At 26.2% G+C, this 13,427-nt stretch overlaps 1 protein-coding gene across 9 annotated transcripts in view; it reads right to left on the bottom strand.

The window, feature by feature from the left end:
- Positions 1 to 597: 597 nt before the first annotated feature.
- LOC147806776 (transcription-associated protein 1-like) overlaps positions 598 to 13,427 on the bottom strand; it is a 65,158-nt gene continuing 52,328 nt past the window's right edge. For all 9 annotated transcript variants that reach the window (XM_087167192.1, XM_087167196.1, XM_087167193.1 and 6 more), the window contains 2 exons: positions 9,314 to 9,428; positions 598 to 6,173 (listed from right to left, as the gene is read on the bottom strand). In XM_087167192.1, coding sequence (XP_087023318.1) covers positions 6,144 to 6,173; positions 9,314 to 9,428 — 145 coding nt within the window. In that variant the 3' untranslated portion in view covers positions 598 to 6,143. The remainder of the gene's footprint in view (positions 6,174 to 9,313; positions 9,429 to 13,427) is intronic.

The raw sequence follows: 13,427 nt of genomic DNA, 5'->3' as shown, positions 1-13,427 counted from the left end.
AAATACGTTTTTGCATCTGATTTCGCATCTTAAAATATTGTGTGCACTAATTAATTAGCAAATTTGAAGTCACCTCCTCGAACCATCGAGTCCTAGAGCGTGAAAATCCGATTATCAAAAGTTATTTGGGTTTTTTATTTTGGGCACTGTACATTTATTAATTCAAAATAGTTTCTATTGCTGAACCGTTTCCAGCTTTCTCAGAGATCCTTTAGTATAAGTTACTTTATAACCGTCGTTGAACAGTTAACCCAATTTTGGGTTTACGACTGCTAAAGTTCAACTCCGTAGACTTGTAACTTTGAACCCAAACCAGAAGACAAGGAAAAACCCTAGACGAACTATTGCGAGAAATTTGCCTTCATGGACCTTTTGATGGAACTTACATTGCTTCATTTTTATATTCTATCTACATTACAAAAAAGGCTCATTATCATTCACAGATATTTTTTTAAAAAAATTCTTATATATACATTATAATTTGACAATTTTGATAAAAAAAAAATTTTCTCAGTTCAAGCGGATTTTTGATGCAGGATTCAATAGTAAAAAAGCTGAAAAAAAGTGATGAAAAGCAAAAAAAATTAAAATGCAAGATGTAGTTAAAAATTTCATCCTTTATTTGGGCACAAAATGTTTTACAAAATTGAAAAAAAAAATAATCAGGGAATAAACAGAATAGCAACACAATCAGATAAAACAAATTGAAAAAGAAATTATATATTCTAATCACATTAGCACCTTTGCAAATAAAAATAGATAGCATCGAAAAAAAACAGTTCCAACATAAAATATGCATGGATTTCAATCGCTCTACCAAGTGGCTTGAATTATTTACTTTTGAATTATTCATTGAATAATTAATTATAAAAATAACAATTCATGTAATTAATTAATGAAAATTAATACAAATAATAATTGAAATATTTCATATAATAATCCATATAAATTGGTGAGGAAAAATTACTAATTTTTGATACAGTAAATTTATTTGAAATATAAATAAAAAGCAGAACCTTTTCGCTGTATAATTTGTTTTTTTTTTATTTGTTAAGATAGATTCGAAAATTGTGTATTTTTTAATGACATATTTCAGATCTACTCATGCTTCTAAGTTAAAATATATATAAAAAAAAAATTTCATATAATGTTTTTCCTCTAATAGAAGTAGATCATAAAAAAAGGTGTCAGAAACTTAAAATTGAAAAACAATCATATAAAAGAAAAATTTTGAAAATTAATCTTTGTTAATTAAGATTTATTTTGCAAAAGGCAAATCGTATATATTAATAAAAATATGCAAAATACTAAGGAATCTGAGATCATTAGTTTCGATATATAGTCAAACCCCGCTATAGTGAACACGGTTTATAGTGAACTCCCGAATATAGTGAACAAAATGTTCGCTCCCGTGCCTTGCTACACACATATAATGTTATTTTTTGTAGATATAGGGAAACAAAAAAAGAGAGATAGTTGGATATTATAAACTTTTTTCTGTCTTCGACTGATTTATTTTCTTCATATTTTGAAATTTCTACTTCAAAATAAATACATATACCGATTTTTAAAACTATTTACAGCATGAAATGTAGCGATAAGCATTTTTTTTGTTTGCTTCATTATTGAATTCGTTCAGCATTCAATGAAGCCACCATCTTCTAGTATCTGGACAAAGGCTTCAAGTTAAAGCCGATGAATTCGCTAAGTGATTTTGTGAGACTACTTTTATGTGTTTGAATGGCTGGATAGACAGGTTTAAAAAAAGCGGAATAACATAAATTCAGGAAAAATTATCGGAGAGTCAGGAAGTGTTTCCCTTTTTGATGCTGAGGATTGCTCATCAGCTAGAAATTATTAAAAAAAAATTTGCACGTAAGACGAAGAGTAATAAGAAATAAAAGTTAACACATTTTTGTTATTACGTATTATTTTTCAGTCATTTTTGTATTTCATTTTATTGATCATTTATTTAAATGATGTGTCATAAAAGGGAGGATTTTGGAACCATTAGTTAAAACTGTTTGCGGAACAGATATAGCGAAGTCCTGGTTAGCGAAAAATCCAGATGTTTTCCGGAGCACAATCATCTCTGACTATAGTGCAGGGGTGCCACTCTAAAAAATTTCAAGACTGAACTCATTTTTTGACCAAATAATACTGTCTAGCATTGTTTACCAAACTTTTAGAAATTTATAGCACACTGACACCAAAATTTACCTTTCCTTGTTATTAGCCTATTAAATCAATAATTTGATTATTTTTTCTAATTTTTTATTTTATGTTTTTTTAACAAACAAAACGAAAATAACAGCCAACCTTGCATATTTCTTAACAACCTGAAACCATTCATATCCCTGTTTTTCACTTCACCATTACTTATTTTTTGCTCTAGCACTATAATTTCTTTCTTTTTTAAAAAAATAATCTTGATTTAACTTTGACCAGCATGACGATAGGTTATGGTGGAGGAAGCAAATTAGAGCAGACTTAGATTCATTAATAGTACAAAATTTAATTATACAAGTAGATAAAGTTCAGGCAATCCTATTTGTCAAGACTTGAAAGAATGAGATTTAGTGAAGCTGACAAAAAGAAGATAAATTAAAGTCCTGACATCAATACCATATCATATGTTATCATTAAGATACAATATTTTTTTATTTCGACAAAAAAAAAATTACGAAATTTCTAATGAAAAAAAAAGAAAATTTTTTTTAATTGATAGAATTTGATTTTTATTGATTTTTCTCAAGACTGATTTCAGTCCCTGGGACTGAAAAGTGGCACCCATGTATAGTGATACTGAAAAATTAAGGACTTTTAAAAGCCTTGCACCAAAATTAAGTACATTTAAAGACCCTCATTTTAAAAAAAAAATTAAGTTTCTGAGGACCGTGGGAATCCTGTTGAATTTCAACCAATGATAAATGTTGCTTTGATGAAATAGTCAATTGAAAATGAAATATGAGCCTATAAAAATAACAATTAATTTTGAACAGATTTCATTTTGCAACTTGGGTTAGAGACAACACATTATTGAAAAGAAAGCATTGCAATCTGTTTTAAAAAGTTCAATTATTAATAAGAATTGAGATTCAAGAGATTCAGATTTATTGAAAATGTGAACAACCACCACAACTACAAAAATATAACACATTTATGAAGAAAAAAAAATTTTTTTTTAATAGAAATTACAATTTTATAGATTCTGGGCATCTGAGACTACTAACTAAACAAAAAACAGAAGCATTTTAAACAACTAAAACCAACTCATATTTTGATACTAAAGAATATAATTTTGCATGATATAGTTTAACAATATATCATATCTAGCCAAATTATTAGACACACTGTATAGAGTATCACCTGATAATTAAGATTTTACATAGAATCTTATAGTGTGTCTAATAATTTGTCCAGGGGCTGTAGATATAATTCATTTTGTTATTTAAAAAAAATAGTTATAAATTTCATCGTTATTTGACATTAAAATAAATTTCCCTTCTATCATTGCATACTATGCTCAGTTGTTAATATTTTAAGTTCATCCAAAATATCTGTGTTCTGAATATAAAATCCCAGACCTTAAATAATAATTAAATAATCAGAAAAAACAAACAAACAAATAAGTAATGAAAGAACAAATGGCTTATAGTCTAAGCATTGGGTGACAGAGAATACAGTGAATGAAAACAATCTGCAATTATTACAACTCTCAATTAAAAAAGAAAAAAACATAGACATAAGAGTGTATCATGAAAAACAATTTTTTTCGATATTCAAAATTTTGAGAGCATAAAAAGTTTTCGCTGTAGTTACATACTCTCCAAAAATATTTAGGTCTTTTAGAATGAGCCTAAAGTTAAGCTCTTTTTTAAGCTCAAAAACATACATTAAAAAATTTTTCAATTTTTTAAAAAATTTCTCTTCAAATCATAATACAAATATTAGTTTTTAAGTTAACAAATGTACACAGGGGTGATTGTGATCCCAACTGAAAAGTCCTGAACATTTCTTGAGTAAAATCATTAATGACACGTTTCAAACAATTACCGTCTTTTTTAAATTTAAACCATTGATATTTTCACAACATGAAATTCTAAATAAATTACATGCAGCATAATTTAAATTAATAATTATGCATAAGTTTATTTTTATTTCCAATCACATTTAGTATTCTACCAGAAAAAATAGTTTCAAATGGAAGAGATGTCAAACATAAATTCTAGTTCTAATATTTTTATTTATAAATGTGATCAATAATTTCTTGAAACTTCTGGACTTTGGATTTCCAGAAATTTCTGGATCGCGGTTAGCGAAAAATCCAGATTTTTTCTGGAGCACAATCATCTCTGCATACAGTAACAGTCGGGCATGAGATTAGAAAATACTGATCAACCCAAATCATGAAAGAAAAAAAAAAGCATGTGAAACTATTTTGCTCAAAATGTAACCATTTAAATTATTTACATATTTATTTGAAGTTTTTTTTTACTGCATATGTATTGTTCATTTACCAGGAATTAGCATTTGGTTCCCTCTTTGTCACCTGACTTTATTACGCCACTTTTGGGAGAATGATGGGAACAATTCCGAGAAAAGTTGCCAATTGGCGACCATATGACGAAAATATTGATATTAAACATTTAAAAAATTTGATGGAGTCAAGTTTTACTTAATATATTTTAAACTTATTATTCTGAGTATTTATGGTAATAATTAGGCTATGTAACAACGTTATGCATAATGATTCTTTTTATATGACCATAAACACCTGCTATTGAAGAACTTCTTCCCAGTTTCATTACAAATTCACTATTCCAAATAGAGGGAAGCGGTTAAGAAAAATAAATACTCAATACAGCATTTTCTTTCATTACATTAAAGTTTAGGAAGTTAGGAAGAGTTTCATGTAAAAATATTATATTTAAACTTTCTGTAATATACTTAAATATTTGGAATCTGCATAGTAACCTAACCTATAGATGGAGTTGAAAATTGAAAATACAGTTAAACCTGAAACACAATTATTTCTAATTCAGATTTCAGGTGACTTAAATAATAAATTCCATACATAACTTTTTAAAAAAAGTAATTTTCTTTCTAAATCTTAAATTTTTAAACTTAAAAACTAAAATTTGTATCATGCTTTTGTTTTGAAAAAAAAAATTAAAATTTTAAACTAGGGGTGCACAAGCTTTTTAAGTGAAGGGCCACTTGCACAGCAGGTAGATTAACAAAGGGTCGCACGCATATTTAGTCATGTCCGCGGCAAATATGATAATTTTTATAAAAACATTAATGTTCTAAGCATTAAATATTTCTGTCAGAAAACTTAATAACATACTTCAGAAAATTAAATATTTTTAATTATTTGAATTTATTTAAAACTAAAACAACCAATACTTTCTTTTAAAAAAACTTTTTCCATTTTTCTCAATAATTAGTTTATTTACCAATATATATAGGAGAGATATAAATTCTTACAGAATGAAAGTGCTAAAAATATACATATTTTATAGAGTAATATAAATTTGAATGAAATACTTTAACTAAATGAACATTAAAATTTATAAAATTTAAAAAAAACGAAATTAAAAGGAAATTTTTTATACAATCAGAATCTCCTGCGGGCTGCACAACAACATTTGGCGGGCCGCATGTTGTGCATTCCTATTTTAACCAAACTTTTTCACCTAAATAAAAAATTTAAAAAAACTTTTTCACATAATAATAAATAAAATTTTAGGCCAATTGAACAAAATCAAAATACTTTTTTCAATAAGGCTAATTTTTTGAATACATTGACAACTATTACATAACAACTATTACATTGTCAATGAAAACTTTTTACAGCCTTGAAATTTTTATACGATTACATTTGTTGTACACAAATGATGAGCTGATACATATATGATATCTGATGAAAAATATACATATTTCATGCAACAGATGAGAATGTCTGTTCCGTATCACAAAAAGATATTTCATATCTAACAGGAACATCAACAGTACACAAGTGATTTCCGTTGCTTACACCTAAATTAGGATGTAATGTTAGGATTCAATATATTTTTCATTCAATTTCAGGCCAAGGTAAGGAGGATTCAGTTCAACTTCAGGCCAGGTATAGCCTAGTTTCAGATTATGGACAGGACTGGACTTGATATCTTTGGAAATAAACCAGAACAATTAATTTAAAATCTTATTCAGGGTGTATAGCCAAATCTTTAAACAAAAAATAAGTACTTTTTAAGCAATTAAAAAATATTTTTAAGCACTATATACATTAACAAAATGCAAAATAATTTTCAAAGACTACATGATCATGATAAAATAACTAGTTTCTGACAAAGAACTCTTTTCTTGATTATATCAGCCATTATAAAACACTGGAGAGATTTTTCAGCTCGATATCAGAGGGTGGAAAATGAAGTTTGAAATTGAGAATATCTTGCAAAATGCAGCAGAATATCTTTCAGCACACGAGCAGGGTTTGTAATTTTTTTGATTTTTTTTTCTTTGAAAGAACAAAAAAGAAATCAGATTTTTTTTTACTTAAATCGGATTTTTTTGATTTTTATTCAAATATATTGTAAGAACTTGGATTTATAATTAAAAAAAACTTTATATGAAATTAATATTAAACTATATTATAACAATATTTTAGAAGATTTAACTACCTAAAACAATTTTTCATTATAATACATATCTTTGAATGCATAGCAACCATTTCGAAACAAATGCAAGATTGAAATTTAAAGACTAGATGAAATAGAGAATTTAAAGAATACTTAAACTATTAAACCAAAGTTTCAATTAGCAAACCATAATTTTAATTTAAAATGACAAAATAAATGTAACAGACTGTGTTTATAAATGTAGTCATTCATCAAAAAATAAACAAATATTTAATCTACAAATTTTTATAGCAAAATATTCATTCTTAATTCCAAATCAAAATAGATAAGTTAAGCTAAAAAAAAAAAAATTAAAAAATCTATCTATGTACTCATTGGAAAATTTTTTTTCCAGGAAATTTCTTTCTGATAATGTCAAAGATGTACACTGTAAACATGCACACTGTTACCAGTTAATAACCCTACTGCTTTAAATAGAGTTTAAAGGGGAAGAATGACACTATATCAGAAAAAAATATCTGAATCAATCAGCATTTTTATTCTATTTTTGGCAAATTAGGGCAATTTTTTTTTAATATAACCTCAAGCTTTAGAAATATACATTTTCCACCAATAAAATATAATGAAGATTTTACCTCCATGCTTATTCAATCATAAGGTAGAATTTAAATTAACATTATTTGTATTTTTTTTTTTGTGAAAAAAATTCATGTTTATTAATTACTTTCTACAGCTATGCAAGTCCATATTAAGACAGCCCTGAATGTTTTCATTAATCTGTACTTTCAATTTCAAGCATTAAAAGATTTTTAAAAATGTAATTTCTAATGTGTTGGAATTTATCACACACCAAGAATGAAAGTAATTTCGTTAACTAAAATTAATTAATGCAGCACTTCATTTAAAATAAATTTTAAAACTAAGAAAAGAAAATAATAAAAGTATCAATAATTTTAAACACTGTTTTTTAACTTTTCAAATCAATATATAAAAAAAAAATCTGTTGATTTAAATCAATGATTTTTAAAAAAAAATAATTTGATTTAAATCATGATTTGCACATGAGAGTGCAAGAATCTCACTTATCCCAGCTCAGTGGACGCGCATGCTAACTCACAAGTATTTCACTAAACATGCAAAAAGATTGGCGCTTTCATACTCTATAGACCAAAGATGGGCCGAAGTAGCCTGTGGTTGGATGAATTGTGGAAATGCTGAATAGAACAATGTGTAAAGCACGCTTTTGCATACTATGCTGTGTTGAAAATCAACATGGTAGAGAAAAAAATCTAATTTTCTAAAATGGAAAATTACACACTTTTTAAAAACACTCAATGAAAATAGCATCTTTCAGGGCTTTTTAAAAAAGAAAAAAAGCACCTTTAAGCACTTTTTAAAAATGCACCATGTTATTATTATTGGGTTGGTAGAAAGTATTTTTTTAAGAGTGAAATAAAACATAAAAAAAATTGTTAAACTTATTCAAATGATACTTATTTAAAAAGAACATAACTGAAGACAAAAAAACATTTTTAACAACAATATCAAACCATTCAAAAAAGAAACTAACAAACATATAAATAATCCATAGATGGCTAAAGTTATTCCATATTTATTAAGTCAAATCAAATAGTATAAATAACCAAAAAGTAATGCTTTGAATTAAGCAAAATAAATAAATAAATGAAAAAAATATAATATTTCATTAAAAATAAATAAATAAATAAAAAAAATATAATATTTAATTAAAAATAAATAAATAAAAGAAAAAAATATAATATTTAATTAAAAATAAATAAGTAAATTATCTTAAAATACGAAGCAATGCTGTTGGAAAATGAAAAATAAAGGAAGAACTTATTAATCAATAAAATAAAAGATTAACTTTTTAACAACTAAGTCACACTAAAAAAAATACATCACCCTGAATTAATAAAATACAGTTAAACTCTGCTGAACTCCCGGACATTGTGAACGAAATGCACGCTCACGTGCCTGGCCATACACATATAATATCATTTTTTGTGGATATAGCGAACCAAAAGATGAGAGGAAATTGGATATTCTGAACTTTTTTCTGCCCTTGAGTGATTTTTTCCTTCATTTGTCGGTAATTTCGAAATTCCTACATAAAATACCAATTTTTAAGACCTCTTATTGAGTGAAATGTAGCCAGAAGCATTTTTTCTTATTTGCTTCTTTTATCTCAGTTTTTCATCCCTAAATTTTTTGCACGCAAGACGATGAGTAATAAAAAATATAAGTGAACACATTTTTTGTTACTACATATTGTTTTTTAATCATTTTTGTATTTCTTTTCATTGGTCATTTATTTAAATAATGTGTAATAAAAGGGAGCAGTTTGGAATAATTAATTAAAATTGTTTGCAGTATGGATATAATGAACTCCAAGTTATAGTGAACTGAAATTTCTGCCCCTTGAAGGTTCACTATAGCGAGGTTTGACTGTATTATACAATAATATGTGATTAATTGAAATTAAATCATATTTAACCACTTACATAGTTTTTAAAAGCAGAAGAAAAACTTTTAAAGATTCAATATGCTTAAATTTTCTATTTTAAAAAGAAATGAATCAAATAAAGATGGAACCAAAGAATTGGGTTGAAAAGGCTCAGTAGAAAACATCAACAATAAGAAGGAATTACTTCAATTCCACAGGAATTTTCCACAGACTCAACAGGATGACTCATTGAATGAGGTTCAAATTTGGACAAAGCACGACTTGAATTCTTTGTAGTAGGTCTAAGTGGTCCTTCTAACCTAAAATCATAAACATTTTGTTATTCTTCAAGCATTTAAGGATTTTTAAATATATATATATATATATAGGTTAATCCAAGCAAAAAAACGCTTACAAAAATTGAGTATTAAATGAAAAGATATAAAAAGTTAATTCCACGCGAGTCGGTGACCAATCGATATCGGTTGTTGACACATTAGGTTTGAGGAATAAGTGGTCACCATGGGTGCCCACTCTAAAAATATTTCAAGACAGAACTTATTTTTTTGATAAATGAGCACAATCTAGAATTATTTACTAGAATTTTCAGACATTTATAGTTCACCGACTTCAGAATGTACCTTTCTATAATAAGGACTTATATATTAAGTTAATTATAAAGATTTTTTTCATTCTTTATATTAATTTATTTTTTACAGCAAACAAGATAAAAATAACAGCTAACCTTGTACATCTTTTCACATCAACCACTGAATAATAAACAAAAAAAATGTTCTAAGGTATACATATCTCTATTTATTTTTTCACTTCATCATTATTTATTTTTTGTTCCATCTCCATAATTTTTTTTTTAAATAATAATCTCAATTTAACTTGGGCCAGCATTAAAAAACGCTTTAGATACACTAATAGTACAAATTTTGTTTAAGCAGGTAAGCGTTGAAGTTCCATCTCATTCTTTGCTACATCATTACTTGATCATTTCACAGTAATTATAAAAATTACCAATGTTTACATTAAAATGTAACTTTTATTTTTCCTTAACAGCAAAAAATTTTTACATTTTTAAGGAAATACATAAATTTTAATATTAAAAACAAATTGAAAAGTGATATTAATTTAATTTTACCTACTGATTTTCTTTCAAGACTGACTTCAGTTTATTTATGAAAATAATTAAAAAATTCCAAATTAAAGTCATAAATAAGGTTAACGAACAAATATTAATAGGTTTCAAAAAATAAATCTTAAGATTAATAAACTGAGCAACCTGAATTTGCAAACTGAGTTATAAATGTTAAAATATGAGATGTTTGTTACATATTTTACTTGAGAGGAAAAGAATTAAAAATTTCAATCATTTAAAAAAAAAAATCAATAAGGGACAGTTTTGTTGTTGACTAAAGATTTCCAAAAAGTCCCAACATCTTTTGTTGTGAAATTTTTTAAAGCCTGTAATTAAAAAATTGGTTAATTAAATATCAACTCAATCAATCTAAGCTAAATTTAAATAATCCAATTCCAATTTCTTACAAATTAAATTTAAATTTCCAATTTCTAAAATTTTCAACTCAAGTGGAATAAACCCTTTTTCAAAAAGAAATATCAGATATCTAAACAGTTTAAAAAAGCAATCTAGTTTAAATAATAACATTAGTTTTAGAGCTATTTAATGTCATTCTCAAATAAGTGAAAACAAGAAGAAAAAAATTATGAATTTCTTAAAAAATTAAAATAAGTGATATTTATTAATATTTTATATAAAAGAATTTAGGTTATGTTTTCAATAGTTTATGGACAACTTTATTTTATATTACTTAAAAGAGCATAATCAATTTATCAATACCACTAAATAAACAAATCACATATTAAACATAGATACCACTAAAATCATATATTGAATTCACACAATTAATTACAAATAGCATAATAATTTTCATTATCAAATAATGTTAAGTATGATTACCCAAACCAACTCCTGAATAATATGATAAATAGATTTTAAAATTCTCTTTAAAACTAACAAATATTTCTTCTTTTTTTTTTAAGTTAATGTGACAAACTTTTTGTAACTATACTGAATTTAATTTGCTTACATACGAGTTATATAATACCTATTGTTAAACAATTGTATTTGTCATTTTTAATTCTTTTCCAGTTCGCCCTCTTTTTTTTTGTTTTATTCAGTTTCTTCCACTGTTCTGGAAGAAATATGTTCAGTGTATCTGCTACATTTTAGATTTTCAAATCCATGACTAATTCCAAGAAATTTTCATGACTTAAAGAAGTTACTATTTTCTTTGATAAAAACAACCATAAATTTAAAAAAGCATTGTAATAACATTAATTGAAATGATAGGTATAACCAAAACTGTTATACTCTGCATCTTCATATTTACAGATTTTAAATTTAAAAAACAGAGTAAAGAAAAAGTTGAAGCAATAAAATAGCTGAAAAAAATAAAAATAAAATAATTTTTTTCCCCTTTCTCCTGCAAAATTATATTCTAAAGAGACTTTTCTTGTTCATCTGAAAGGAAAGATATTCCTGATTTTTCTGTTCTCATTTCGGAATAAAAAAATTCGCCATTGACTGGCTTGCTTTAGCTAGAATTTTAAATTTATAAAATAAATAAAAAAATAAATAAAAACAAAATTTCTGAAATCACAGAAGTATAAAAGATAATTCGCTGTAGAAATGACGTTCTTTCATTTTTTGATAGAAAACCATAATTTTTAAAGAACACAATAAAAACATTTTATACTTTAATAAAATATGACTGTGACTGGGGATTTTGTTAGAAATTTAGATATTTGGAACACCATGAAATTGGGAGAGGGGGAAGAATTCAATTAAAAAAATTAGATTTTTCAGCAAACTAAATCCATGACTTCCCATGATTTCTTTGAAAATATAATTAAAATCATGACAAATTTGGTTCAATACCGAAATTCATGAATTTTCATGATTTTCCAGGTGAGCAGATACCCTGTATGTTTTTTCCAGGCTGAAATGCCAACAATGTTTAGATAGATATTTTTGTTTAAAATTTTTTCTATGTTTATTTGAAATAATACAGATTCCCATTAGAAATTAAGTTCAAAATTGGAAGAAAATATCCTTTTTTTTTATTTTGTTACAATTAAACTGAATGAATTTATATGAAGAACATAAAATTTAACTATATAAAATAGTTTAAAAAAAAAACTGTTTGGTTTAAATCACATAGGTCTTTATTCAACTATCCAACCGTCTATCCATGTTAGAAATTATTCCAAAAATATATGTTAAATAAAAATAAATAAAAAATTTAAAATTTTTAGAAAATTTTATTAAAAAATTAACATTAATGAATGACTCACTCACTGCCTCATTTTGGCCACAAGACATCAATGAATGTCTCAGCTCATAAATTAAATAAGATGCGTCACACCAAAATATTAAACACTTAGACATTTAAAAGCCACCATCCTATATTAACCGCAAAAACATTGCTTTATATAGTTTGTCTAAAGTAAGAATTCCCCTAACCATTTGTCTGGGCCTGTGGAGGTGACTATGGTAATCAAAGAATAAAACTAATTGACAAATTCAGAAAAAGACAAAATAAGTAAGTAATATTTAAAATAATAAATTAAAATCGAAAAGCAACTGAATCCAAATTTGTTTTATTTTAATTTATAAAGTCAGAAATACAATTCTGGCAGGACAGTACTTCATCAGGGGACACACTGCCGGCCAACACACAGGAGCCTTTCAGTTGTCAGTGGTGAAATCAAAAACTGACTGCGTCCCCAAGGCCTCATAATGGAAAATTAAATAAGAAAAAGCAATTAAAAAAATTGAAATGTAAATGCAAAGAAAAATTAATGACAAACAGTCCCAATTTAAAAGTTCACAGCGTAAGTCTAAGTAATGATTTAAAAGTACACAGACTAAGATCTAATAAAAAGATGCCCACATATAAGAAAAATATAAATTGCCAAATCATTAAGAAAACTCTAGAAATAAGTCAAGTGCTGACCCCTTTTTGAAAATCCTGAAAAAATAAAACAGAAAAACATTAAATGAGTAAAAAGTTTTAAAAAGTGCTGCCATCTATATGGGGTAACGAAGTATAACTATTTCAAGTGGGGTCGTTGTTTAGAACAGGTTTTGGCTCGAGTCGACGAAAGAAAGGGAATCCTTCTCTTCGCTCTATAATGAAGAGAAGCTACCCTCCCTGAAATGCGCTATTCTTGGTTCCATAGCAGCAGACGGCTACAGACTTTGTGGTGGGCAGAGTTCATATCATAGA

This window comes from Parasteatoda tepidariorum, chromosome 7, assembly GCF_982258835.1.
Source record: "Parasteatoda tepidariorum strain Cologne lab strain chromosome 7, Ptep-v5.0, whole genome shotgun sequence".
Classification (NCBI taxonomy): Eukaryota; Metazoa; Arthropoda; class Arachnida; order Araneae; family Theridiidae; genus Parasteatoda; species Parasteatoda tepidariorum.
This window is presented reverse-complemented; position numbering and strand designations above follow the sequence as displayed.